Source organism: Agaricus bisporus, assembly GCF_000300575.1.
Source record: "Agaricus bisporus var. bisporus H97 unplaced genomic scaffold AGABI2scaffold_4, whole genome shotgun sequence".
NCBI classification, from domain to species: Eukaryota; Fungi; Basidiomycota; class Agaricomycetes; order Agaricales; family Agaricaceae; genus Agaricus; species Agaricus bisporus.
The window spans coordinates 1,095,139-1,123,081 of NW_006267367.1; the positions used below are offsets into that span (position 1 = coordinate 1,095,139).

The window sequence follows — 27,943 nt, forward strand, 5'->3', positions numbered from 1 at the left end:
CATGTGTCGCCCACTGAAAAGACAAATAACATAATGAACTTCGGGGTGTTAATGCACGCGTGCGATGCTGGCTTGTCCTCGGAGGCATCGTTATTAGAGGGAGGGAGTATATCATGGACGCGTCGTTGGCTGGGGGATATAGTGCTGGCGTGGGAAACTGATGCGTGCTAACTTTGAATTTGCAAGCGTCGCGTCTCGTCCAAGGCCATGGCAGGCATCGAGGAAGGTTTTCTCGTCTCAACGCCCCTCTCTCCTCTCTATTCGCAGCAGCCAACATCCATATCCATCAACACCTCCCGCCAGCAGGTACCACTGCCTCCAAATCCTTCCGACTCAGATATCCATCCCGAACACGCCACATTCTCAACGCTTCTCACCACTTCTACCCATGGAACGATAGCTTTACGCCTCCTTCATGGTGGACTCATCGCGGAGCTCGCTTCCCTCTCTTACAAAGTTCCCTCTATCCGTTTTGTCTTTCCGGCACCAATCTTACCAGGTGTCGGTCTCTTCTTAGTGGACTCTGAGATCCTTCACGTAGTTTTAGTCACCGCCTCTGCATCGCTCTACCGCTTGCTTGTCAAGCTAGACGGCCGAAACCTATGGAAGAACACCAGTGATATTGTCTGGCCGCGCGAACATCGTATCATTAACTACCCTGAAAACGAGAAACTTTTGGTGCATGTTGAAGGAACTCATTCAGTTACAATAGCCTTACCAAACGCTTCAATACTTCGTCTCGAAGCTAACCTTATGAAAAACGATGAACAAGAAGGTGCGCGAAGGCAAATTTGGCTGACGGCCTCTATTCTAACTTCTTGCATAGATGACTGGACGGAGACGATCTTCAATTATGGTTCATTCTTTACATCACTGACCTCTTACCTTCAATTACAATCCGGAGCGTCTGGAGGTGATGATATCGTGGCTATGGCGAGCCATCCCTGGCCGACTGACCTTGGTCACCTATGGACCTTGTCGCGAGATCGTACTTTGCGACTGTGGAAAGCCAAAGTCGGCTGTGTTTCGAGCAAAAACCTTAGCTCGCACAAGGGTACCTTTTCTGCGTCACCTGGTTCTTCAAGCAATGGTGTCAAACAATTGCTACTTGACTATACGCCTCGTTCACTGCTTAAAGTGTTTTCTCATAATGAACGAGTATACATTATGGCTTTCATACCCACCGTTCCTGCCACGTCGGGAGGCACCTTCAAATTATTCGACACTTATGGCGATTATTTGCACGACGTAACAACTTTTGAATGCCCCCAACACACTATTCATTCCTACTTACAAGACTTCATCATTCACGAAAATGTCTTGTATACCCTTTGGGAGAGGCAAGGAAGATCGGCAATCGAGCTGGCTGAGTTGCGTCTAGACCAAGGGGAAGACGAGGAATATCAACCAAGCTGGCGTGTTGCTACCTATGTCAACGAACCGGATTTGACCCCCGCATATCTGGAAGAGCAACTCCTAACTCCAGGTTCCCTGACTGAAAAGTATCTTGAGGCTCTCCTGAGACCTGGAGTCTTTTCTTCTTTGACACTTAAAACTGCCATTGACCAGTACACCGATATGTGTCTTTCCCTTCCTTCCGCCCCACCGCCTCAGTTAACGACAGTATATGCCACTGTTGAGGAGCAGATCGCAGGCGTTGTTGGATGCACGGTTAATCTGAATAGGGATCCTCAAACTGGTGCTGCGCAACATGCAGCTTATTGGATTGCCCTGAAACGTGATTGGGAGGGGTTTATAGCACGTTGCCGCGAGATTGAACGCAGCGCGCGTTGGCCTTTGACACTCGGAATCAAAGACCATGATGGCGTTGCCATTGTGGAACGAGAACGCATCGGTCTTCTCGTTAACGAAGATTTGCCAATTCAACTCCAACGTTTATCTCTTCGCAATGCCATTCTTGACCCGCAATACCACCTTTTAGCTATTTTATGGAAGTTGCGGTCAAAAGTAGGTCCACAAGCGATATCAACAGTACAGGATCGCATAGTCGATATTTTGCACCAAGAGATTGCGTTTGGTTTCTCCGATATAATACAAGATCAGGCGAGGCGAGTATGTTTTCAAGACGCTTTACCTGAAGGACAAGCGGAGTGGTTTACGGGACGCCTGGAAAGCGTCGGTGATTTAGATACAGCTGTCCGTACCGCTCTCGATGTCATAGGTGGAGTAGACGACGTGGTCAAACGAGAAGATGATGGGACCACCACCTTAATTATCCCAGAAAATCCTTCCGACTTGTCGACAGGGCTAACCGTCGCATATATTCTCACAACCATTAGTGCTCGTTATGACTTATGTCTATCTTTGATGATTTTGCTTTTCTTCATTGCCGATGATCTGTCAACCTGGGATCCATCGCTTCTGGCGGAGGTGTTTGCTGTCTTTCGTGGCATATCGATGCTACGTCAGATCTCAAGTCAGCCAGTGAGGCCCTCCAATAAGCAAGAAGAACAGCCCACGGAGCGCGCAGGGTCAGAAGATGTAATTCTTCGAATGCGTAACATGAATTTCTCAAACGGTTCCATGCTTGCGCCTGGCTTTTCTATCGTGCATTTGCTCTTGTTACAAACTGAAGCGAGAAGTCATCCCCCAGAGGCAGCACACTATTTCTTGGACACCACTGGCCTCTTGCGATCAGTGTCACCGTCAAATGCCACCAAACATGAAGTTCTCTTTTGCGAAAGGATCCGGTTACTGGGCCTCCACGACGTGGCTCGGAGTCTATTGGCTTGGTTACCCCGCACTCCCGGCGTAGTTTTTGTACTTGCTCTGGTCTGGCTCCAACTTGGAAGACCAGCTGATTCGGCGGAGTTGCTGGAGAAGCTCGCCTCTAGCTTCGGTAACACTTTTCTTCTACAGTAATTTTTTTTTGCAAGGTTCACTAATAAATGCCACACAGGTCCGGACTGCGCGCTGTCGCAGGACGATCGCGATGCGCTGCTTATTGTAGTACCCTCGGCAAGGGCATTCGATTCATCGTTTACATTCTACGTTCATGCATCGGAAATGTTCAAGAACCAGCTGTTGGTACACTATGAAGTTTTGTTTGATCATCTGGCAATCTCAACCGCACCTCCCGATGTCGACACCTCCGCTCTGTGGTATGCTGTAATCAAAGGTTATCTTGATCTCGGAAGATATGACAATGCATATGCCACACTGATGGCAAACCCATACGAGAAGCAGTAAGGCTTTTTCTTTTCATCCATTGGAAAATGTATGAAGTTGTCTGTAGGAAACGGGAATGTGTCAGTCAGTTGACTTTCCACATGTGCGAAAACAATGCCGTTGAATCCTTCATGTCATTCGATTTTGCTGGGATCGCGAAGGAAGTTGAAGCTGCTCTTTCGTTTAAAGCGCGAAACGTCGAACCAAATTCTCGACCAGCATATGCACATATACTGTACACCTGGTATGTTCAGAAGGGTAACTACCGCGATGGCATGTTAAATCTACTGTTCTTTTGGGGTTCATTCTAAGCTTTTGTTCCAGGTGCCCTCGTCATGTATCAGCATGCTCTGAAGCTGAAAGCTGCAATTGTTGATGGCGCCTCCTTTGTCGAAATGGCTCAAGCGCAGTTGGAGGCTATCATGATTGCTATCAATGCTTTATCACTAATAGACAGCAGAAACGCGTGGATAGTCATTCCCAAATCCCTCTCAAACGCAGTAAGAACAGTGTTTTCTATTCCTTGTTTTGCTCTAACAGATCCCAGGCTCTTCACAGACGTGCTGCCTTTAACCATGTTCCCGAGGACAAATTCTCTTCTAGAAAACGTGATGTTGAGGTTGTGCATATCTCAGATATGCAGTATGACTGTGCATTGTTGCGGGCACAGATTGATCTCATCCGCAAGGATCCGAGCGTTTTGACTTCTCAAGGCAAGCCTATCTGGAGTTCAATCCAGGTTATCTGATCACATCTCTTCGTCAGAATTTCTCTTGCCGCCTGCTTTGGTTGTTATGCGCTTAGTAAATAAGAATTTTTACGAGCAAGCATTGATGACAGCCCGGGCATTGGATGTGAACATGACCGATACATTTTCACAATTGACAGTACATTGTCTTCGCTTAAAAAGCACCCCGGATGGGACATCGTGAGTGGCCTATCCAACTTCGGCATCTTATTTCGGTTTGACGTCGATATTTTCCATAACGCTTCTCGACAGTCTGGCAGATGGCGCAGATTGGTTGCTTACTGACAAAGTAGTTTCTTGGTCGCGCACCCCTGCAGAAAGGGGTTGGAACTATCTTCAACAGTCACTTGAACGGCATGATTCATTACAAACTGATTATCGCTACTCGAAAACTGTTCTGGATACTATTCTGACTCATGAAAAGGGTACCGCAATACCGCCCTGGTTAGTCCGAACTTTGGAGGTATGTTATACTTCTGGTGGTATCCTTAGTCGCTGAATAGTAGTCCAGGAACATCATCCTGAATATTTAATTCGAACGACGCTAAGACATGAGCGAGTCGATCTAGCAGTTGAATATTCACTCTCAATGATCCAAAAGGTCAGTCACGATTACTTCCAAACCAAGCACAAATGGTTTGATTTGGACGTTAGGCAAAACCTTCTTTAACGCGAGAATCATCAAAAACTGCGGCTACGACATGGCTGCCTTACAACCTCTTGGATCAAGTACTTGTAGCAGCCGCTGAGCAGCACAAACCCCCTAAGCACCTTGTTGAGCTTCGAGGTGAACTGAATGTCCGCCTGAAATACTTGCAAAAGCTCTCACAACAGTCTCGCTGATTATGTATTATTGATATTTTTGACTTTGTTGCATCCGTTGCTGTAATCCAGAAAGGAATAAAAAGCCGAAAATCCACATTCCGGTCACTTGGCTGTTCCTTAGCTTGTGCAAATTTTTTTGGATTTAAATGGCTATACCGCTGAAATTACTCTAAATGACAAGATGCCGAACAATGAAGCATACTGCGAAAATATATCATAAGGTGGAAAGTCCGTAAATACTAGCCCTGTGCGCACGCAACGAAATAGATACGTAACAAACCTAATACATAAAGCTGAATTATGACGGTTTACTAGAGAGTAGTGGCTATGACGCTGGCATATGTCGACCATTCGGCGGTAATGATGAACCCGTCACCTCTGGACGGAGTAAGATCTGAGCCCATTCTTGCCCAAAACCAGAAGTTGGCCCCCACAAAGTTGAGTCATCAATTGCATGGACATTGTATTGATTATACCCTCGTGTATCATATATAGGCTGCGCCGATGTTGTATACCCTTGGGTCTGATAAACCGATTCGACATTAGGCTGAATCAGGACTCCTGAGGAGTCCATGTGGCCGGTGATTGAACCATGAGGGTACACAGTCGCCGATTGTCTCGTAGCGGACTCGATATGGGGTTGGAGGGACTCGTATTGAGGAGGTACGCCGTTGAGTGGGGGACTAACTGAAGTCGAAGTCGTGGGTGAATCCATCCCTCGTCCATTCGGTGATTCTTGGTTTCGGCGTTTACTGCCAGAATCATGATACGGGAATGCCAGTTTGGCGATACGACTAAATACTTGTGTTCGTACCTGCTCTCGAGCTTCAGAAGCTTCCTGCGAAAATTCGGGGGAGTAAAGGGGTCCAAGAGTCTGTAAGATATTGAACGCTTTGTCAGCAACAGCACCGCCCCTGCATTGCTCGAGTGTGGACATGGCCTTCCGTATGCTAGCACGGAAGAGACCTGCACCAGGTTGGTCAGGACTTGCTATGAGTTGGAAGGAAAAGAACATGGCCGCAGAAAAACAGTGGAAAGGACCCCAGTTCATATGTGCGGGCACTGCCAAGGAGACGTTTGCAATGATGTCTGGGCGAGACTGGCCAACCATAGTGATCAGCTTTTCTGCAGCACTAACCGCTATCTCAAGACTTTGGGCGGTTTTATTGGCATCGAGGTTGGAGGGCTTGCCTGTTGCAGTAAGGCTATCGATGTTGGGGCTGGCGTAAGGGCGATGGAGGGTAAAACGGATATGATAATAAGAAGTGCGAATGATTATACTCTGAACGCCGAGACGGCGTACAGCTATATTGGGAGATGCCAAACTCCGTGCTACACGGTATTCATCAAGGTCAAGTTCAGGTGGTAAGTTTTCCATCCATTGGACCAAGGCACGATCGTTGGCTTGTACATTTTCGTAGGGTACTGCCCGTACTGAGAGAGCATCGTCAACGATGTCACCAAGAATGGAAGCGAGACGAAAGAGAGCGATGTTCGGTAAGTACAAACGTCCACTTTTATCGAGTGCGGGATCGCAAAATGATGGCAGTTGCGTGTCAAAATGATGTGATGCGAACGCTAGTGGCCTGCCGAATATGAAAGCTTGCCAGCTGCAGATTCCATTAATATGAGGTGTATCAGACAATGACAAAGCAAACGAAATCAATGCTTACCGCTCTAATAGCAATATATGCCACCAAGCCCAACGACGCCTTTCCGTCGTCTGCTGATCCCAGCGTTTTCTCCACTTAGAAGGATCACGGTGGAGGCCCATTGCCATCGCAATGGCGACGAGATCACCCCTCATAGACCATATCTCTTCACTGTCATTTTTGTGCATTGTCAGGAAATGACAGCGACACAAAAGCAGTTCCACCAGCTCAAGAGTATACGATCGTGATTCAGCCAGTCGCCTTTGTAGAGACATCCCAGAAATTTCCCAAAATTTGAAGCCAATTTCTTCGGTGGATTCAGCGAAACCCTCAAGGAGCTGATGTTGGGCTGGCAGGTACTGCGTCGCTAATGCCATCATAGCACAAGCAGTGGCAAGCACTATACGGTCGGATGAACTCCCACTTTTGAAACGCTCCCATTGCTGAGTGAAAGATGGCTGGTTGATATGACGGTATATCCAATTGCAATGCTCAAAATAAAAGTTGATGAGACCGTCGATGACATCTATTGGCGGGAGCATGGCAAGTAAATCGCGATCATATTGAGCTGGGCCGAATTCCTCTACACGCTCTTGACTTGAGTATCGATTTTCGGTGTCTTCGAACTCTTTGGCGTCATCCTGAGGAAGTTCGTGAGGCGCATACAAACTCATGTATCAAGGAAATATACCAGCAAAAAGTGAGTAACAGCGCTCGTTGGGCCAGCAAAGAACCCTCCAGAAGTTTGCGTTCCTACCACTCCTTGAGATGAGGCTTTTGGATCAATCTCAAGTAGCTCTTTTTTAGGCGTGATGACACTGGGAACATCTGTAGTGCGGCGGGGAAGGGACGCGCGATGGTGGGGGTATATATATGCTTCGACAAGAGAGAGAGAATGGCGGATTCTGGATAGCTCTTGCGCAGGATCGATACGGGTATATCTTGCGAGAAAATAAGTTTTGTTGGGATGAAGAGTGAAGCAGGAAACCCACTGATGGTCGTCTCCGCGGCCAATTTCTCCCTCGTGGCCTTTTCCATCCTGATAGCACATTGCCGAGGTGCCTTGAAGCTACATTGAGCATAGCGATTGTGCGGCGTCCATCAGGTACTTACCCCGCAGTACACAGGACGAACAGGGTCGGTTTCTATACACAGATATGGTGAGGAAAGGACGGAGGAAAAGCTTGTGTAAGGGCTACCTGTCGCATTTCAGCTTGCTATTTCGACATGGTTCACAGTTGATGGCCTTGCGCGCACGCTTTGTGGGCGGCCGTCCATCGGCGTTCTGCTCTGCAGAGCCTGGGGGAGGAGAATGTCTGGGACGCACGGTGCCCGAGGTTATTGATCTGCTGGGCTTTTGCCTTGCCGATGTTGGGGAAACGACGGAGGAGTGGTCGTCGGTCATGGCGTGGAGGGGGGATGGGAGGGTGGGGGGAGAGAAGAGGGGCATCGACTATATCTCTATATTAATATATTAATTCCCATCCACGGCCCCCGTCTCCGGGGTCCTCTGCCACTTTCAGCCGCACCCTGACCGCCAGCCAGCATCACCTCCCGGAGACTCTCCGACTGCCCGGCCACCCATTAAATTATCCATCACACAAAAATATCCTTCGACGTCACTTTCAGGCCTGACGCGCTGACCACTGACCCGCCCAGCTAGATCTTCCTCTTCGCCATCGACCCTATTGACATCAAACGATATGTGTACATATATATCAGCGCAACACGGGTTTGCCATCGCCAGCCCTCTCTCTCCTTCTGTGTTATGTGAGTAATGTGCTACAGGCACACCCTCGCGGATCTTCCTTCAAAAAAAAAATAGTCGCATGGATCTTGCTCAAACAGTATGACAACCTTGTACAAATCTCAAGTATCTGGCAACTGGCTGCGACTTCACCCGCCATACCCGTCTCCACCTTACGGTTGGTCAATGCATCCGCAATAACTGGCACGGTAGCCTGTGCTAATCTGTATCTCTCGAATGGGCAATCTATTGGAATCCACTTCAAGAAGACGGGGAGCAAGTTGTTCGGCTTGCTCGAGAATTTGACTTTTTTATGCACATGCTTCTTTCCTTTGGAAGTAACTTTCCAAAGTCAGCTGTGTCCGAGTCGGGATCCAAGGCATTTCCTAGTAAGGCTGGCTTGTCTCTCTCCTTTTTAGAGACGATCTAACGTTCCATTCACCGGTTTACCGGAGCTAAAACACTCATTGTCATTCTGGCGGTGTGGTTGGCGTTCCATAACATACCACAGATCCCTGACGCTTGTGACTGACCTAACCAGTGACTATCGCGCAAAGTGATAGTAACAGTAACCCTATTGCTCCTCAATACTGCCAACTTTGACCCGCTTCAACTGGTCTGTACGGCAGTGAGCACTGGTTACCTCAGGGATGCTATGGTCAAGATGTCTGGTTCCTTTTCCGAACCTTGGCCCGATGACGAAAGGGCGCAGCGTGGTCGACCCACTGTGATCTACACCATCAAAGCCGAACTCCCACAGATCACGGCCGCTATCCGTCCGGCGTCCTCGTCGGAAGTTCTGAAATTGGAAATGTGGGAAGGCACGAAGGACGAGGGACCGACTGTCTTCATTCTGCTGGTCCCCAGGGAAAATACCGTAACCCCTACAGGACATGGAAGACACACGGTGCACTTCTATCAACATGTCACCCATCAGATGCATATATTGCCGCTGAAACTATGATGCTAATGAACGGAAAGTACAGCAACAGCTTCGGAAATTTGGACATGGCGTACGATTTGGCAAAAGTCGGTCGACGCTTTGTTGTTGATCGAATGCTCTGAACGTCGAACAAGTATGTACACATATTCGCAACGCTGATGTCATTGTATGTTGTGTAGGGTCTTACAGGGTCCAGGAGATAAAGATTTCGCCGAACTGTCTAACTTCTGACTGACTTACCGCGCAAAAGAGGGACCCCGGACATCAGGTTCAGAGCAACGAGTACCACAGCGTCATTCTCATCACTCATCAGGCTTCGAAACTTCACGACTAACCCCGACGTGTGTACTACGGCAATGACGACATTGACTGTTGAAAGGTGAAAAGCGAAGGTGGATTAGAAATGAATAAAATCCGTTGTTAGTGACCATGAGCATAACGGATTTAGGGCATTTTTAGCACCTCCGAGTCGGGGCTCGCAAATGACTGTACACAAAGCGCTACATTTTTGGGGTGCAATGATATGACGTTATGTGTTTAGAATGCATCGAACAAAAGAAATGGTGTCAGAAACAAGAAATATGGAACACCCCAACTTGATTTGAGTAGCAACCCTGCACTCAGGCTCCTACATACGCTCGCTCTCTGCATTTTCGAAACGAGCAAAGATTATGTCAGAACAATCTATCCTCTCGCAGTAATTACCGTTAGGGACTGGCACCAAACATCGTCCGGCAATCACCGGATGTGTCTCACGGTGTAGCGTTCCCCTTTGCCTCGACTTTCCTTGATTTGACTCGGTGATAATAAATTTCGTAGGCTAAGTGATAGAATGAGGGTTGAGTTTGCTTTTGAGTATATTTGTAGATTTAGTAACATATACCTTTCTCTTTGGCAGCGTAGGAACTTCCACACTATCAATCAATCCAAGTATAGCAACACAAAGACACCCGCACATTCAGAAAATGTTCTTGTACACTCTCCAACTTCGCATAGGGTACCAGTATGCCAAGTTTTGGCACATGTTCATTTGCTAACGAATTAGAAAACTGGATTTCTAATTGTGTGATATGACCCATTCAGTGTTCATCAACTCTGTGGGAATTAAATATATCGGTTATATCCTTCTCGATCCCAGCTAGAATTGACACCCAGTGCACGCAACCGGGCGCTATGCTGCCAATATCTCTGTAAGAACAAGGGTGGCTACCTACGATTAAAGGTTTACAAGGTGAGTCGGTCAGTTACATTGCTTCGCGTGAGACTGTGATGCATTGCGCTGTTGATGGGGTTAGGGTTGAGTTCATCCAGGCGTGATCCTTGGTAGCAGCTTCTAGAACAATCGGTAGTCTTGAATTTAAAAGCTTGTGTTCACCACCGACGCACCTCAGATAAACGTCTGAACTATGGCCGACGTGCGTACAATCTAATCTTTCTCCGATGACAGAATAAAATTCTTATCAACCCACAGGCGAATTCACTAAAAGATCAGGGTAATAAAGCCTTTGCTGCTAAAGATTGGGATACGGCTATCACCTTGTTTTCCAAGGCAATTGACTTGGACCCGAAAAACCACGTTTTATACTCCAACCGCAGCGCTGCAAATGCAGGAAAGAAGGAGTATTCAGTTGCCCTTGATGACGCCGAGAAGGTATGCCCATCCCGACTGCATGAAGTCATTGACATTGATCGGGATAATCTCGCCAGTGCATTCAATGTAATCCATCATGGGCAAAGGGATATCTACGAAAAGGTGCTGCACTCCATGGTTTGCACAGTTACGATGATGCGATTCAAGCATATGAAACCGGGCTTAAACTCGAGGACAGTCCCGCCATGCGAAAGGGCCTCCAGGAGGTCAAGGACGCGCAAAATGGTACGTGTTTCAGAGATATGAATAACTGCATAGAATCAGGAACATCATCCATAGCTGCATCAGGCGGTGATGAGCCCCTTGGACTAGGAAAAATCTTCTCCGACCCCGCTGCTTTTGCGAAGTTGGCGGCTAATCCACGCACCTCGAAACACCTCGCAGATCCTGCTTTCCTTCAACAGGTATACCTTTCCACTCTGATCTACGAATCAAGTTTCTCAAGCGCATGTGCTTCAGATACAACAGATTCAAAGAAATCCTGCGCTCGCACAAAAGTAATTCGACTCTTTTTGTTTTTAATGTTCTGTCTTTTTAGCTCACTTCTCCCCCAAGTGCCTTGCAAGACCCACGCATGATTGATGCCCTCGGCGTTCTTATGGGTATTGATATACAGGCTCAGACAAGACCGGAAGGTTCAAGTGATGATTTCCCCCAACAGTCGGCTCGTCCTTCCACTCCCCCTCCTGCAGCTCGACCCAAGGAGACAAAACCCACACCTGCACAGGAAGATGTAGAGATGGAGGATGTTGATGAAGAAGAAGCTGAGGCCAAAAAACAAGCTGAGGCCAGCAAAAACCTCGGTTCTGAAGCATATAAAAAGCGAGAGTTTGACACTGCCATCTCACATTTCGAAAAAGCTTGGGACATATATCCCAAAGACGTCACATTTTTGTCGAATGCTGCAGGTGAGGTAATCGCGTTAATGACTAAAATAACCACCAAGTCTGATTATCATCTAGCTGCGTACCTCGAGAAGGGTGACTATGATAAGGCTATTGAGATTTGCGAGAAGGCAGTTGACGAGGGTCGCTCAGTCAGTCACCAAAATCGACGTGTTTGATCTGCTTTGGCTGACCAGTGCGCACAGTTGCGTTCGAACTATACACTCATCGCCAAGGCTCTTGGTCGCATTGGGAGTGCCTACCAGCGCAAGGGTGATCTACCATCTGCTATCAAATACTTTCAAAAATCATTGACCGAGCATCGAACACCGGATGTGCTCAATAAGCTACGGGAAGCCGAACGCCTTTCTGCCGAAGAAGCTAAAAAGGCGTACATTGATCCTGAAAAGAGCCATGTCGCTCGTGAGGAAGGAAATGTAAAATTTAAGACAGGTGATTTTGTAGGAGCCGTCAAGGATTACACTGAGAGCATCAAGCGCGATCCATCTGACGCACGTGGGTATAACAACCGTGCAGCTGCATATACGAAGTTGGCTGCCCTCCCTGAGGCCCTAAAAGATGTCAACGAAGCGATTAAGGTGGATCCTAATTTTGGTAATGTGTCCGTTTAAAAAAAAATCAATATATAGGCTAATGTTGGCGATAGTCAAAGCCTATATCCGCAAATCAACTGTGCTGTTCGCGATGCGGGAATACACCAAGGCAATTGAGGCTGTCCAGGAAGCAACTAACCATGACTCGGAGAGACAACACACGAAAGAGATACAGCAACAAGAGATGAAGTGCCAGCAAGCTCTCTTCGCGCAGCGTGGTAATGAATCACAGGAGGAGACGCTACAAAGGGCTATGCGCGATCCAGAAGTTGCGGTGAGTTAATGACTACAATTATTGTGGTATCGTGTCACCAATGCCATTGTTTCAAGGAAATTATGAACGACCCTATCATGCAGTCAATCTTGCAGCAAGCTCAGGAAAACCCCCAGGCACTCCAAGACCATTTGAAGAATCCCGTCGTTCGCCAGAAAATTGAAAAACTTATCAATGCCGGTATTATTAGGACGCGATGATCAACTGGGTTCCTGAATCTGACCTTCTGGATTGCACTGTACTGCTCAGACGAAGCTGTTTATGATGGACTCAGTGTCTTGTCTACGCACATTTCTCCTTTCAAGTGCCCTTTGACTTTTCAGGGTCTGGTCTTAGAATGCAGAAGAATGAAGTATATTCAGTTCCACTATGTTGATTTTTACGCAAGCGCGACCCCTTGCCAGCATTTTAAAGAATACATACTTGAACCATAAGAATGGTCCCTATATAGCCAAGAAGGCATATCATGGCATGGCAAAATAGAGTGAATACGAGGTAGGCGGATAACCCAGGACAGTTCACCATCTCCATTCAACGTTGCCGACACAACGGCCACGAACGCCTTTGTAAGGCTTATACGTTTCGCCAGTAACCCGCAGCTGTTCCACTTTGATAGCAGAAAATGTGTATGATTGTATGTTGAAGTGGATTTGGAGGGCGTGTGCTGGGCGAGGTTTGGCTGATCTGCTCGTTGCTCGTCTAAGTGATCAGGATGGCGGATGACAAAATATAGATACAAACAATGTTGTGAATGATCCCCGCAAATTCCATGTGCTTGACGGCGGAGCGTTCAAAATTTCCCAACGTAGGACCTGTGAGTGCAGAGTGAGATACATACCAAACGAGTAAATGCGGCAAATATACATTGTTCTTCGCGTCAAAAGCCCATGAAGTACCCATGTTGCTAAAAATGCCCGGGTTGGTGGTACCCATATGGCGACCAATTCCAGATCCACGAGATGTCACACACTTGATCCCCCCTGCTCCTTCACCTAAGTTCATCTCTATTACAACGTTCTCCAGCGATTTTGAAGTCAGGCGTGGCGTGAATGTAATATCTAGTTGAGCTGCAAGCCGTTAACGTTGGGTGTACGAGAAGGTCAAAGTCATGTACCAACCTCCATCAATGCCTAAATCACAATTGGTCTTGACAGTGAACGGGATCGGTACAGAATCTTTCGTCGCAGGGGTCTTAGATACAGGAGGCGATGTCAGGCGTGCAGTGGGCAACGAGGCTGCAGGGGCAGAACGATATTCAGCGAGAGTAAAATGCCCATCTGGAGGGATGAAGGATAGCGATTTATCGCGTGTCCATCGTTGAAGCCTGGAAGGTACCTTAGCATCCAGCGAGCTTTTGATAGTATGCATAGAGGACACACCGTACGCAAGTATGAAAAGAACAGTCCGTCAAGGCTTGAGGATTAGTAAACGACAAAAGACAATCGGGAGTCCCTATGAGTTAGAGACCACTCAGTATGAGGAGGTTGAGCTCTACTACGAATCACAATGACCTGACAATCTGCAGTTGGCCTCGATCTTTCCCCACACAGTACTCGATAGCGCGACGCCGTTTCTATTATTTCATTATAGAATTAGTTCCAAATGACGATTGATGAACCTTGGGTAGACATACTTGTTCACGATTGCATTGAGCTCCTCCACCATATCGAAATAGATTTCATTAGCATTATAACGTACGTTTGCTTTTCTCCAAGGGATTGACGACGAGAAGGGATTTCCACTTGCGGAAGCGAAAGTGGTGTTGGCACCCGCAACGTTAAGAAGCTTTGTTAAGAGCGAAGGAGGTAGAACAATATCTCGTAGCTCGTTGGAGGAGGTCGTCAGGGGTCTTCCACCGGCATCTAAAGTTTCTTCCAAAAGCTTGCGGACATTTCAATATCAGCAGCGATTGCAAGCGCGACGAGGCACCCACTTGATATACAACATCAAAGTTATCCCGCATCGTAGCGGCAGACACTGTGCCAAAGTATTCCTTGAGTATGTCCACAAAAGTTTGCATAAATGCAAATGCGAAGAGAGGGTCCACTGTTAGTCGTCAATAACAACCGGAAACCACACGTCCTTATCGACACGCACCATCCCCACTGACAGGGCAAAGGACTCGCAAGTCCCCACAGGTGATATGGCAACAAGCACTAGCGATGCCAGTGACAAGTGAAGAAACGTGGAGAACGGGATCTATGTCTGAAGGCCGTGGTGCCTTTGCAACGGCATTATTGAACGCGTCGACGTGAAGGAGCGGGTAGGATGGATGAGACGACCTGAAGCCAGACTGTATGATCGGCCGGCTGACAGTGGAAATGTGAGGCGAGGAACCATACTCGGTTCAGAAAACTAACCCGGTAGTGTCGAGAAGAATGAGGCCGTCGATAGCCATTTGGAGGATAGAAAGATGATGACTGTATGTACATTCTAATACTCTACGGAGACTTCCACGACCAATCTAGATACTGGGATCTCCCGAACACTTCAATCACCTCCTTTTCCTGCTGCAGCCTTGACCCGTCTCTTTTCTCATGCACTTCTCTCCAAACCTTGACACACTCATGTACCTCTTTGACGTTGCTGAACCCTGCCACCAACGGCATCTTTGTCCCTGTCTGTCTAGCTGTGTATCCCTGCGCGAGCGTAGGTAGATCCTGTACAATTTTCACTGCCTTGGCTACAGCGGTCTGGAGCTCTTCGGGAGCTGGGTGCCACGAGGGTGGCTTCGGTGAAAGTAAACCCATACTCAGCGGTCCCGCAGCAACAAGTTGCTTGACTCGGGCCCGTTCATAAAAATGGGGTGCAAAGTCATTGAAAGTTGAGTTTTGGAGTGTCAAGTGAGAATATGATAGCACGACGTCCAGGGGCTCAAAAGGCGGAGTACTGTTGATGAGAATGGCGATCCTTAAAAGAGTTGGGAGAGGATAGCCTGTGCATGACTTGATAAGCATTTTCCATCTGTTATCGAGTTTCGCGTTCCGTACCAGTAATCCCAATCTTCTTGATGATGCCTTCTTGTTTTAGTTTACGAAGTTCAGCCAATGCGTGCAGAACGGCTTGATCACCTGGACCCCTGATCTTGCCTTCATCTCCCTTGGCCAGACCATATGCAACCGCTTCGTCGTCGAGAGCAGTGGCATGGTTACCCTCAAGCCTTGGTAAAATTGACGTAGCCACAAATTCCACGTCATGAAGATATACCACATCTAAATAATCTGTCTGAAGTCGTTCAAGGCTCTTTAGGACGCATCGACGAATCCTTGTTGGGCTGTAATCAAAGTCATTCGCAGCAAACCGGCCGCACTTTGTCATCTTGCAGTTCTTCATTGAGTAGATGACCCATGTGGCGTCGAAATAGGAGACGCACTATCTGATAAGATGAGCGAGGAAACTCTTCTTTAAGCGCCTGGAGGATATTTCCAAGGACATATTCCGATGGACCATAGTATCGGGCGGTGTCAAAAGCGTTGATGCCATAGCTACATTGACGTCAGGAAGCTCCTCTATCAATGAATCGATCGATTCATCACATACCGCAAAGCCAGGCGGATTGCTCGGGTCCCCTCTTCACCCATGATATGATCACCTGAGTTGAATTGAGCTGAAAATACCCCACAGCCATAGATTAGTGCAGGTAGATCCATGGGCCCTACACGAGGCTTTTAATAATATCAGTAAGATTTTCCTGGTCACAAATGTTGTCTCCGCTCACCATCTGGAATCCATCGACAGGTTTATCTTCGTCACCTTCAGCAGGATTTGTTAATGTGCGGTGGCTGTAGGCATGAACCATGTGAACCATAGTGCGATGGTCGTGATAGGAAGGCAACTCAATTCATGCCGATCAAATAGCCGCAGAACTCATTTTACAGTGGTGCAGCACAAGTATACTTAGTGCATTGCACATTATTGACACCATACTTGCGCCATTGAGCAAGAATAGCATTCTCTCTTACTGTTTTCCTAAGCTCGGCTTGAATATTCCGGGAGGAGTCAGAAGTCCGGAGTCACCTCTCGGACCATCGTGATATCCTGCCAAGCATCTTCACACAATCTCTTTCAGCAATTCACTCGCGCTAAAACACCGGCACTTCTTTTCAATCTTTATTTCAGCTTGCAACTGCAGTACTAGGACGCAAAAAGAAATGTATGGAAAAAAAAAGAAAATCTTGCGCAAATTCAAGAGCGCGACCAGCTACAAAATGATATAAATGCATATCCTCGAAGCTTAGGAGGACATTAAAAGACGAAACATACCTCTTGTCAAATTTCTGGTTGATCTCCATTATCTTGGTGCCTTCATCAGGTTTGATAGTGTTCCAAGGGGTGGGGTTGGACTTTGACCAAACGACTAGAAGTGTATACCGTCAGCCCGGAAGAAGAGAACTCGCCAAACTACTTACCATAGGGTCCGGTAGCCAAACGACCCAAGAACCACGAAGCGCCAACAACGACGCCTCCAATAATCACATAACTAACCCATAGACGTCAACGTCTCAAACCGGACATAGCAAACACAGTGCCTTACATCGGAATGGCCTGCATCCGAAAGTTTTCAGCGGGCACAATACAGTGAGAGAAATTACATACCTCCACGGAATACCAGTTTCTCATAAAGCTGTTGCGAAGCGTTGGTCGAGGTCGAGGAGCCATAGTGAGGATATTAGGTAGATTTAATGAGTAGAGTCGCAGCGACTGCCTTTCAACACTTCCGGGTTCCCACGCTACCTCTCGGGTTCTTCCGCGTACTCAGATGGAGCCACTACCATAAATACGAGCCATCCAAGGAGAAGATGGGCATATTAGGAGGGAACAAAGGTCCAGAAGCACGGAGCTTTACGAGGCAGAATAGAGTCCATAGATACTTATGTCAAAAGATGTATCACATCCTGATATGTTCTCGCCTGGAATACACAAACAACAAATGGTTTATTATTGAAAGCGCTCCAAAAGTCGTATAGTAATACATGAAGTAAAAAAAAAATTGGGGGGCATCAAGCCAAGTGCCTGTGAGCCAAGCACAGGTAAAAAGGCAACGTTATGACACAAAAGAACATGATCAAAAAACAGAACGAAATTACAGTAATGCCAACTACAAGGCATTCATCACGTAGAAACACCAAAGAAGTACAAGCCATGGACGAATGCATGGGATATAGTGGCATAGGATAGTTCATAGTCGTAAAAGAAAAGGATAAAAGTCCAAGAACAAAGGCCAAGAGAAATACCGTAGAGTGGATAAACTTCAGAGAACGACGACGTGGCTCGAGCATTTCCTGCAGTGCGGAGCGACATCAAAGCTCATCTGTTGTTTACCTTGCACGTTCATTCTCTGCTTCAATTTCTCCAATTGGTGTTGGCGGGCCACGAATCCCCTATCTTGTCTTTGCGGTCGAAGGATTTGCGACAACTGACCGGTCACTTGTCGGTCAAAGGATAAGGAGCTTCGGCTCGAATTCGAGCATGGAGAAGCAGTACCGGTAGCAGCTGGAGCAGCACGTACAGCGGCCGCGCCCCACGAGAAAGGCATGAACGAAGTCAATTTGGCCGCAATGGGAGAAGTCATGATTGATGTAAGAGTCGAGGCGGTGGTTTGGTTCATCACATTTTCGTGTCGCTGGAAGGAGGCTTGTTCGTCGTCAAATGTTGATCTCAGTTGTGTAATGTCAACACTCTTCATTATCTGAGTTTGTTGGCCATCTTCATGGCCGTATGGGTCTTTGTCAGAGAATCTGTTGGAACGGTCATCTCGTTTCACTGGAACATAAGCTGTGCCAAAAAATCAGCACGTACGAATGGCAATGTAAGATGCAGGGGGCGAACCATTGGCACTTGTTTCCTGATATTCAAAGCTTCCCGAAGTGTTGCTCATCATTGATTTCCTCTGTGGTTGTCGAACAAAACGAGCATTTCCAGCGAATTGGGATTTGGTAGGTACTGAGGTTCGAGTGGGAGAAGGCGAAGATATAGGTTGAGGAATGAAGGAGGGGAGAGCACCTTCACGTTTTGGAGGGGAAGTAACGTAGGGACTACGGGAAGATGATGTATTGTCGGGGGATTGACGAGATCCAGCAAAGCGAGGAATAGCTGAGGGTGGAGTTGAACGGGGCGAGATAGAACGAGGCGGGGTTGAACGAGGTATGGATGAAGGTGGTGTTTGAACACCAGCCGGCACAGGAACTACAGGAGTTTCAACCGAAGACGACATTACAGCTTCAGGTGGGGAGATGACAACGGTGGGTACAACAATTTCTTCTCTCTTCTTCTCCTCAAACTGACTGCGTTCTAAAGCTTTGTCGAAGCTGAATCCAGTGTCATCCTCATCCCCGAAATTAAACATCGGCAATTGTGGCGCTTTTTCCACAGATGATTGCATCAGCAGTTGCGGGAGCTCATCACCGTTGGCAAGACCATCATCCTCAGGTCGAGGAGGTGAAAGTGTGATTCTGATTCCACCCATTTCACCAAACATCTCGCCATCCGGTGTATCATCATCTGACATAGCATCTTCTTCCTCCTCGAATACGATATCCAATCGTTTCTCGTCTACGACAACGCCGACACCTGGGGGTAGCATGAAAAAAGGAGAAACATCATCGTCCTGGGTATCTTTCAATGCGTTGCAGAACAAGCTCTTGCTCTGCTCAATGGAATATTCAGCCGGGGAATGAGGAGACAAGCTACCATCACTACCACTTTCATTCTCAAGGCACCCGAAGAAATGATCAACCGAGTCTTGTTTGTTGTGTTGCACTACCTGACCATGTGCAGTTCGCGGGAATGTCCAATTCATCCAAGAAGGGGGTGGCGGTGGTGGCGGTGGCTGATCATGATGCATCATTTGTTCGGAAGCCGATGGTTCAGGTATAGTGAAAAGCGAGTCTCGTGGTCTGGGAGTGGAAAGACCTGTAGAGAGCAAAGTACTCTCAGATTGCGTGTCCGACAGATCAAATGAAGATGAGGAACGGAAACTGGTGTCAGATTCCTCCTCATCTTCGTATCCGGCGAGACCATTGTCCTCTTCACTATTGTCATTAGACTCATCCTCCTCTGGAACAGCTTTGAGCATAAAGCTGAATTTTGCCTCGCAGTCGCTGGCGAGCTCCATCTCTACTTCCGTGGCGGAGCTTTCTGTAGAGTCTGTGGATGAGAACGCGGTTCTCGCGTTACGACCATACGATGAGGGGGGACGATCTACAATCGCAGATATGATCGGGGCAGTCGCAGTAAGCATCTCGTCTCGAAGCCTATTATTCTCCTCTCGTTCTTGTTTTAGTTCCATCAAGGCAATTTTGAGCTGCTCCTCGAGGTCGTGCGTTTTAGCCATGATTTCTTCATTGTCACTAACCAGGTTTTCCTTTTCTGTCCTGAGGGTTCGACACTCTGTGCGAATTTCCTCGAGAACCTTTTCAGTATCCTCAAGCTTTTGCTCAACAGCAGCCTTTCCGACCTCCAATAACCTAGCCTGCGAACGGGCGACCCAGGCATCACGACGCTCAACATCTATGCGTGTTGTGAGCATTGACATCTGCTTCTCCATGTCACCAACACGGGTCCTCCACCCATCGATATCGCTCTTTAATTCATCCCGCTCCGCTTTGAGATCAACTACCAACTTGAGCATTTCATCGTTCGGCTCACTGCCAGGGTCACTGGAAGTGATGTCAGAGAGCATAGATGACGGTCGCGAACCAGCGTTCGAAGGGGTATACATAGAAGACGTTCTACGTCGGTTAATCAAGGCCTGTTCAAGGTCCGTTATGCGCGCCAAAAGCGCTTTATGCGACTTAACCAAGAAGTGCTGCTCGCTTGCGCTGAGTGGACGGTTTTGGGAGGGTCCACCCGGAAAAAACTCGTCCTCACTCTTGTTGCGACGAGTAGGATCTGGGATAGAGAAACGACCATCTCGGAAAGTTGGGGTCATTTCTGGTGTTGGTAGACCGGCGAGACTGTGGGTGACATCGTGAGAGGACGGCTTGTAGGTGATGCTGCTTCGGCGACGCGGACGAGAATCATCCTCGTGGTTTGGGAGAGGAGGATTCTCGCTAAGCTTGAGAGTGAGTTGAGGTCGGCGAGAAACCGGCGTTGGCGTAACGGTCTGAATATTATCATCGGGAGAACTATTGCTAGGACTAAGAGACAAGCGCCTTAGACCGGACCTAGGGCTAGGGGTTGACGCAGGAGTTGGGAGTTCATGGAGGAGGGCGACTTTTTCTGGCTTGAGGGACAAAGGACGTAGGTTAGGACGAGCTCGAGTGGAGATGGACGGAAGCGTGTCATCCGCAGCTGATTCCCCGTCCTGATCCATAAAAGTATCTGAACTGCCAGATTCAATTTCTAACTCGACCACCTCAGCGGTTGCAAGCACGGATTGATTTTTATCTTCCTCTTGAAGGACAGGTTCCTCTTCTTCCTCTTCTTCCTCCACGAGGGTGTGAAGCTGGTCTTTGGAGGAAGACGAGGTGGCGAGTAGCTTGAATGAATCACGCTTGCTCGTAAGCATTGGGATAAGATTTGGTCCAAGGCAGCCCGCTGATCCTGTGGCAAATGTAGACTTTGCTGCTAAACAAAAGGGAAAGAATAAGAGCTCCGTCATATTAAATCAGCAGATGGCAACTGACGGAGATCAAAAGAAGGATTTTCAAGGGTCGGTGTTGTGATATCGGGGATTTCGACCTTGGCGAAAGAAACGTCGGGTTTACCCTCGAGAGCCCACAAAGCGCGACGGCGGATTGAATCCCGGTCTCCAAGGTTGACGTTGCCTTCGGAGTTGGAGGGTGGGAGTTCAGGAAGAGATACACCCATGAGTTCTGCGGATTCTGTTCGAGTCGAGACTGAAGAGCGGCGACGATGGTGCGAATTGCGCTTGGTCGCAGCCGGGACGGGAGCAGAAGAGGAAGGAAACGAGAATCTGTTGAGAGAATGGTCCGACGGCGTTTGAGAGATGGGAAAGAGGGGGTTGGATGTGCTTTGGGGGAGAGGAGAGGGGGAGGAGAAATTGCGGGAGTGGGAGCGAGAATGGGACGGCCTGTGGCCTGGGGCGGGGGTAGTGGTCGGGCCACCGAACTTGAAGGAGTCGATCTAGAGAGAAAGCGTGAGTGGGTGAACAGCGTGGCGACCAGGCAGACCACGCACGCGGGTTTGGGCGGCAGACTCGTGGGGATTTTGGGGAACGGCGTCCATGGTAAAAAGAAAGTGAAGGAGAAGGAGTGACTGGTTGAGGGAGAGCGAAGCAGAGAAAGTGGCCCACAGCACAGCCACCCCATGCCTCTGCTTTCGCCGCGCACGACCCTTTTCTTCCTCTGCGACATCCAGACCAGATTCAGTCCGTCCTCTCTCCCCCTCACACTTTCACCCTCACCCCTCGTCCAGGGACCGCCATACATGCCTACGACCAGCTGATCCTCTCCTCAAACAAGCTCCTCAAGATCGCCAAGGTCGTCCTTCTCTGTCTTTTCTCTCTCGCCTACTCACTCTTTCCACAGCACTTTGACTGCCCAGTCGTCGCCACTACCCAGAATGCTCGAGGTACGCTCACATCGCCTCGCATGCCCACCTCCCGATCAATGTCCGGCTAGCGCTCGGTCCAATAGACCCCCGGATCGATACCAGTATCCTCGGGCCTCTCTATCTTGGCGCCTTCGACAAGACACGCTTTTCTATGATCACTCCAGATATCAAAGCAATTCTTGACGCACGCCCTCAAACTACATCCGTTGTATTATTTGGTATCGAAGTGAGCACACCACCGTTCTAGCCCGGTTATCTGTTAAACCCGCATTTTAGTCCCACGTCTGCGTGCTCCAAACAGCCCTCTCACTTCTCGCGCTTTCATCCACTCGATCCCAGCCAATCGTGCCCTATCTACCCCTCGACGCCATTTCCTCCTGCAACGCTTTCGAGATCGACGTCGCCGTTGCCCGTCTGCGCCAAGCCGGTGCCGTTATCACCTCGTCCGAATCCCTTGCCTTTGAACTGATGGGAGACGCTTCCCTTCCCGGCTTCAAGGAATTTAGCAAAATCATCAAGGAAGAGAAGGAGAACACCAAGGTTGCTGGAGATGCTCTAATCCTTGGCCGACAGACCTCAGAACCTGCCACGGAAGGCGACGTTGCAGGCGGCGGAGTACTGATGAAGGGTTAGCGCGTAAATACGCTGCATGGCGACGCGACCCTGGGAGGCTGCTTTAAAGTTTTTCCTTGTCCTGTATTTTACGTTATGCACAATCAATTTTTAACGTCAATATATTTCGATGGCCCTGATGGATATTTGAGCGAGTCGTGGTGGGTCGCTCCAATGGCTCCAACGGTGTCCTAATCCACTATCTGCTCTGACTGCCCTCACTCATTTATCATCCATCTTCGGGTTCGTTGTTCCGAGATTCTCAGTGGTATCTGACGCATCTCCACTCTTCTTTGTGCATCGTGTGAGGTTTGTATTCAAAACGCCTTCTCGTGCACCAGGATGAGTGATGGGAAACCCACTCATGACACACCTAATTTGTCGAATGCACAGTCCTTGGCTGCCCGGCGCGACGAGGACTTCTTCGCCACTGGTCAGGACGAGCTCGCTTCCGGCAGCGAAGCTTCTCCTCCCTACCGTACTCTAGCCAGCTCTTCCAACCTCCGTTTACCCATCCATCCCTCCTCCGACCCTCAGCCCCTCTCCCAGTACCCTTCCTCACCACCATACAAATCAAGCTCGCGTGTAAACCTACTCGAAGAGTCCTCGATGATGGAAAAAACTGACTATCGGCGACTTGCGACCGGCAAGGAGAAATCTTTTGCCGAAGACGAAAAACCTAAGCCTTCGGTTCACTATCCTCCCAATGTCGTCCAGAAGCAGGATTCTTATGACTACAGTGCAACACCGTCTATCGCAGGTACCGATGACGAAGATGATGAAGACTACGATTGGTCTGGCGAGGAGGACCTTGACGACGAAGAAGCCAAGTTTGAGAAACAGATGGGCATCAAATCTAAACCTGAAGGATGGAGCTTTATCAGGTACGCAGCTAACTTATGCCTACCGACTTAGTCGTTGATACATATCCGATATTACACAGGATCCTAAGCCTCCTTTTTTCTACCCTACTGGGTTCCATGTTCATGGCTGGCATCCTTGTCATCCCGCCTCTCATCGTTCACTTCTATTGGTATGAACCCCACAAGTCTGATTTTCGGCATTATGTCAATGATAATGTCCAAGCCTGGTTCTTTTGGGCTGCTGCAAATCTGATCATCTCCTGGTGGTTGGCCCTTATCATTGACCTTGTCCCCGTCGTTGCCCGTTTCATTATTGCCGCCGCCTGGGGACATGTATCAGAGTATGTCAAAAACAGGATAGAGATGTACAACTCAGTCAAGGATAACATCAAGCCCGCCTTTTACGCCGCCAGCGCTTGGGTCAGTTGGATCATTATTTTCGCAGGCATATACAAGCTTTTCGACAATGGTGACCCACAAAATAGCCGTGCCGGTTATACTTATCGCCTTTCCCAAGTCGTTGAATTCATGTTCTTCTTTGCCTTGGTCATTTGCGCCTCACGAATGCTTTCACATGCAATAGCTTTTAATTTCCATCGCACCGCATACAAGGAACGTATAGCTTCACTGGAAGAAGCACTTTCTGTCGTAGAGAAACTTCGCGATTATCGTCCTCCACGCCCCAAATCTGGCACACGGTCACCTATCTTTGGCTTGAAATCTTCCGATCTTTCGAGTTCAGAACATGCAAAACGGCTCAATCTGGCGCTCAAAAGCGCTGGTCTACCCCGCTCAAGCAATGGGCACGCTGATGACGGCAACGATGGAGACACCTCCGACGGGGATCGCGACGCCACTTTGGTCAATCAGAAGAAGAAACGCCAACATAGAAAATCAGGCATTGACTTGGGAAGAAAGGGTAATCCTATAGAAGTGTCCTTTGTGCAACCGCAGACCACGACCAATAGTGGCTTTGAAGATATCGAGCTTCGACCACACGTTCCATCCGTTCCACCCTCGCGGCCCACAACGCCATCACATTTGAACCCGCATAGATATCCGCCACAGGCACAATTTGAAGAAGAAAGGAGTCGGAGAACAAGCGAAGATGGTGGTTTATTCGGATCAGCCGCCAAGGCCCTTAAAAACGCCGTAATGCACGATGCCAGAAATATCACAAGGACGTCTGAGGATGATATGGTAGAGATGAAATGGAATGTCAGTTCCGCCAGCGAAGCAAAGGTATTTTACTGTCGCTTGCCTTTAACACGTGTTTTGACATTTGTAAATAGCGTTTGGCTCGGTCTATCTATATGCGCTTCAAAGATCGTCACCGTCGATATCTGATTCCATCCGATTTTTATCCCGCGTTTCCCGATGAAGACACTGCCAAGCAAGCTTTCCGTGTTTTCGATAAGAACGACAACGGTGATATCTCCCGTTCAGAAATCAAGACTAAGCTTTTGAAGGTGTACAAGGAACGGCGTTTCTTGTCGCGTTCTATGCGTGATGTTGGCGAAGCATTGGCGACTCTACATCGAATCATCTTGTTCTTTGCTGCCGTCATACTGTTCTTCATTAGTTTAAGCGTGTTCGGCGTCGAGGTTGGCGATTCATTGACGAGTGTTTATTCCATTGGAATCGCTGCAAGTTTCATCTTCAAGAGTTCTGCCAGCCGGGCCTTTGATGCAATCATGTTCTTGTTCGTAACCCAGTAAGTATTTTACGTGTTCGTATTTATTTACAAAAACTGATTTTGCGGAGTCCGTACGATACTGGTGATCGTTGCTTCATTGATCAGGAGAATCTTGTTGTAAAAAGAGTCAATTTGTTTGCTGTGAGTTATTCACTTGACAATCCTCCAATGAATCCCTTCTAACATCCTAGTTAGACCGTTTTCGCCCGGGCTGATGGTACAGAAACATATTATTTTAACAGTCAGCTTTTTGCCAAATTTATGTGCGTATTTGAGAGCGTCTTGTTGATCAGGTCTTAATCTTTCATTAGCACGAACGTTCGTAGGAGCGGGGTAACTACGATCTCAAAAAACCTGCACTATAGCACCTGCTCACTATTTGTCAGAATACCTTCGAAACCGTTACCATGCAAGTTGCCTGGCGCACGCCATTAGAAAAGCTTGACGCGCTTGAGAAGTGCTTGAACGACTGGCTCGAGACAGAAGAAAATCGATGGTATGAACCGAGTACAAACGTCACTCCCCAACACATCGTGTACCAACGATATTTGGAGCTGACCATCGGTCTTACTCATAATGGGTGGGTTATTCATCGCAGTTCAAGTGTCACCTGGAGCTGAAGTTGGTATTTTTTTTTTTGCAGCAATTGGCAAGACTGGGGTCTTCGTAACACGCGTAGAACAGCATTCCATGCGGCAGTCCAGTATTTCTCTCGTCAACTAGGGATCATCGGCTATGAAGCACCGCTGCCTATCGTCTACTCCGACTCGCTCACTACCAACAGTGCAAAAGACTGGAACCCAGCTATGGGCCCCATGTTTGGCGGCTCGACAAAAGTTGAAGATAAAACTCCATTTGTCCAGCGGGAGGCTGAGGTGAAGGCTACGAGGAACACGAAGTCCCTCCTCGGTTTTGTGCCTCCCCTTGCAAACCGAGGGCTCACTCTTTCCAGGTCGAGGAAGAGTAAAAGTCGCAAAGCCGGTCTTAGAGGCACAGAAGGATAATGTAGATGGTTGTTGTTTATAGTTATTCATCTAGGGAATTTTTGGTGATATATATAGATTACATAAATGCTGTTGTTCTTTTACTATATCCATTTTCCTTCACACATTTCATGGAACTCTCTGAGTCTTCGGAAAATGAACAAGACGAGGCTATAGAATCTGTCTTTCAGATTTACAAAGGGACTGGATTTAAACCACCACCAAAGCAGTTCACGGTCCTAGCTGCTTTTTTCTTGACCATACCCACCTCGCAGGTCTCCCCTAAAGTTATCAGCTTATCTACTGGGACGAAGTGTATGCCCGCCAGCAAATATTCTCCACGTGGAGAATTGGTGCATGACTCTCATGCTGAGGTGCTTGCAAGGAGGGGCGCATCCCGGTGGCTTCTTGAAGAAATTGGGAGAATCAGTGACTCGAGGGAATATATCTCCGAATGGTTGACCCGCACAGACACGACTCTGTCAATCGATCCAGACCAGTCACCTCGTTATAAACTACGTGATGATGTGGAAGTAAACATGTACATATCCACTCTCCCATGTGTGTCTACATCATCCTTCTTGGGCGGCCGGAACAAACATTCAACCCAGCAATTATCGCAGGCGGGGACGCATCCATGGGATATTTGGCATCTATCCAAGATAAAACAATGGCCGCTCTCAAATCCATAAACACATTCCCAGTTCTAGCACCTCACCAAGCTTCGCGTGGTCGAGATAACTATAACCGTCTTGGTGTCCTACGAACTAAACCAGGTCGTGCCGATTCCCCGCCCGCTTTATCCATGTCATGTAGTGACAAAATAGCGAAATGGAGCGTACTCGGTATTCAAGGTTCCTTTGGTGCCAAATTTCTGGAGCCTGTATATATAAGTGAAGTAGTTATTGGCGAAGTTCCACTTGAACAGGAGTTGAGATCTGTGGTTAGAACTGATTGTGAAAGAGCTCTGAGAGGGAGGGTCAAAGATATCAAAAGTCCGTGTCGCTACAGTTGTGTGTTCATTGATAATGCATAATGACCGACGTTCAAGACTTACCCCGGGGTTATACTGACCATCTACCCAGGATCCGGTTCACCCAATCACCATTCGTGCACTCCAAAACTGAGCTTGACATAATTGTCAAGACTACAGGTTCATGTAATGAATGTGAGTTCCTCTTGTTTAACTACATCCTCGATATATTTACGTTTGACTGCCCCTTAAATTCAGCACTATGTTGGGTTGCCGACTCGAAACCTGCAGAGGTTCTTATCAATGGCTTGAAACGAAGTACGCAGCCGCGACACCGTTATGCCGAGAAATACAGGTAGGCCATTGACAATCTTTCCAGTTTCCTTGGTCTGAGTAAAGTTCATGTCTTAGACCGCTGTTATCGCGTATCTCTATGTTCGATTTGTATTACAGGACGCTGAATCTGGAAGGATTAGATCTAATCCAGTGAACATATATCGTCCAGATTCCGTTGAAAAGTATGCTGACGATCTTGTATAGGCCTCAAGTCACTTATACAGACGCTAAGACTGCTGCCAGTTCAATGCGATACCAACGGGCAAAACTCGCTCTCTTTGGCGCAGAGGGGCCATTTGCCGGTTGGATCAAGATAGATGAAGAATTTCAGTGCTTTACAATGGATGGTCACTGTCTCAAGCCAACCGTATCGTTCGAAACTTAAAGGGAGGAAAAAACAGCAGAAGGTCATACCCACAGTTCCACATTAAAGGTCA

At 48.0% G+C, this 27,943-nt stretch overlaps 9 protein-coding genes across 9 annotated transcripts; 4 read left to right on the forward strand and 5 right to left on the reverse strand.

The window, feature by feature from the left end:
- Nucleotides 1-207: 207 nt before the first annotated feature.
- Nucleotides 208-4,864, forward strand: AGABI2DRAFT_184631 (hypothetical protein; the record flags this gene model as incomplete). Its single annotated transcript, XM_006460072.1, has 10 exons — nt 208-775; nt 827-2,860; nt 2,921-3,206; nt 3,257-3,462; nt 3,514-3,689; nt 3,737-3,902; nt 3,955-4,117; nt 4,190-4,400; nt 4,449-4,538; nt 4,592-4,864. The coding sequence occupies 10 exons, from the start codon at nt 208-210 to the stop codon at nt 4,778-4,780; spliced, it is 4,089 nt and encodes a 1,362-aa protein (XP_006460135.1). The 3' UTR covers nt 4,781-4,864.
- A 24-nt stretch (nt 4,865-4,888) lies between these two features.
- On the reverse strand, nt 4,889-7,840 carry AGABI2DRAFT_219861 (hypothetical protein). The gene is made up of 6 exons (XM_006460073.1): nt 7,614-7,840; nt 7,528-7,559; nt 7,407-7,476; nt 7,106-7,355; nt 6,436-7,055; nt 4,889-6,372 (listed from the first exon to the last, which is right to left on the reverse strand). The coding sequence occupies exons 1-6, from the start codon at nt 7,817-7,819 to the stop codon at nt 5,088-5,090; spliced, it is 2,463 nt and encodes an 820-aa protein (XP_006460136.1). The 5' UTR covers nt 7,820-7,840; the 3' UTR covers nt 4,889-5,087.
- A 4,768-nt stretch (nt 7,841-12,608) lies between these two features.
- On the reverse strand, nt 12,609-14,925 carry AGABI2DRAFT_184635 (hypothetical protein; the record flags this gene model as incomplete). The annotated part of the gene is made up of 10 exons (XM_006460074.1): nt 12,609-13,211; nt 13,269-13,339; nt 13,392-13,594; nt 13,646-13,851; nt 13,907-13,979; nt 14,039-14,100; nt 14,161-14,408; nt 14,461-14,573; nt 14,625-14,836; nt 14,888-14,925. 10 exons carry the CDS (start codon nt 14,923-14,925, stop codon nt 13,046-13,048), a joined length of 1,392 nt encoding a protein of 463 aa, XP_006460137.1. The 3' UTR covers nt 12,609-13,045.
- An 11-nt stretch (nt 14,926-14,936) lies between these two features.
- AGABI2DRAFT_191905 (hypothetical protein) lies at nt 14,937-16,343 on the reverse strand. Its single transcript, XM_006460075.1, has 5 exons — nt 16,246-16,343; nt 16,068-16,192; nt 15,901-16,012; nt 15,518-15,845; nt 14,937-15,462 (listed from the first exon to the last, which is right to left on the reverse strand). Exons 1-5 carry the CDS (start codon nt 16,333-16,335, stop codon nt 14,969-14,971), a joined length of 1,149 nt encoding a protein of 382 aa, XP_006460138.1. The 5' UTR covers nt 16,336-16,343; the 3' UTR covers nt 14,937-14,968.
- A 252-nt stretch (nt 16,344-16,595) lies between these two features.
- NdufA4 (NdufA4 NADH dehydrogenase 1 alpha subcomplex) lies at nt 16,596-17,215 on the reverse strand. Its single transcript, XM_006460076.1, has 4 exons — nt 17,124-17,215; nt 17,062-17,072; nt 16,937-17,007; nt 16,596-16,884 (listed from the first exon to the last, which is right to left on the reverse strand). The coding sequence occupies exons 1-4, from the start codon at nt 17,184-17,186 to the stop codon at nt 16,643-16,645; spliced, it is 387 nt and encodes a 128-aa protein (XP_006460139.1). The 5' UTR covers nt 17,187-17,215; the 3' UTR covers nt 16,596-16,642.
- Nucleotides 17,216-17,778: 563 nt separating this feature from the next.
- On the reverse strand, nt 17,779-21,716 carry AGABI2DRAFT_117099 (hypothetical protein; the record flags this gene model as incomplete). The annotated part of the gene is made up of 4 exons (XM_006460077.1): nt 17,779-18,302; nt 18,357-21,095; nt 21,155-21,614; nt 21,669-21,716. 4 exons carry the CDS (start codon nt 21,714-21,716, stop codon nt 17,779-17,781), a joined length of 3,771 nt encoding a protein of 1,256 aa, XP_006460140.1.
- Nucleotides 21,717-21,794: 78 nt separating this feature from the next.
- On the forward strand, nt 21,795-22,794 carry AGABI2DRAFT_202900 (hypothetical protein). Its single transcript, XM_006460078.1, has 5 exons — nt 21,795-21,858; nt 21,906-21,970; nt 22,019-22,061; nt 22,112-22,269; nt 22,320-22,794. The coding sequence occupies exons 1-5, from the start codon at nt 21,798-21,800 to the stop codon at nt 22,674-22,676; spliced, it is 684 nt and encodes a 227-aa protein (XP_006460141.1). The 5' UTR covers nt 21,795-21,797; the 3' UTR covers nt 22,677-22,794.
- A 106-nt stretch (nt 22,795-22,900) lies between these two features.
- On the forward strand, nt 22,901-26,218 carry AGABI2DRAFT_184639 (hypothetical protein; the record flags this gene model as incomplete). Its single annotated transcript, XM_006460079.1, has 9 exons — nt 22,901-23,345; nt 23,373-23,539; nt 23,599-24,760; nt 24,811-25,232; nt 25,283-25,355; nt 25,410-25,477; nt 25,526-25,547; nt 25,601-25,794; nt 25,858-26,218. The coding sequence occupies exons 1-9, from the start codon at nt 22,998-23,000 to the stop codon at nt 26,216-26,218; spliced, it is 2,817 nt and encodes a 938-aa protein (XP_006460142.1). The 5' UTR covers nt 22,901-22,997.
- A 110-nt stretch (nt 26,219-26,328) lies between these two features.
- AGABI2DRAFT_202903 (hypothetical protein) lies at nt 26,329-27,897 on the forward strand (the record flags this gene model as incomplete). The annotated part of the gene is made up of 6 exons (XM_006460080.1): nt 26,329-26,758; nt 26,821-27,192; nt 27,249-27,365; nt 27,429-27,525; nt 27,582-27,656; nt 27,711-27,897. The coding sequence occupies 6 exons, from the start codon at nt 26,329-26,331 to the stop codon at nt 27,889-27,891; spliced, it is 1,272 nt and encodes a 423-aa protein (XP_006460143.1). The 3' UTR covers nt 27,892-27,897.
- Nucleotides 27,898-27,943: the final 46 nt, after the last annotated feature.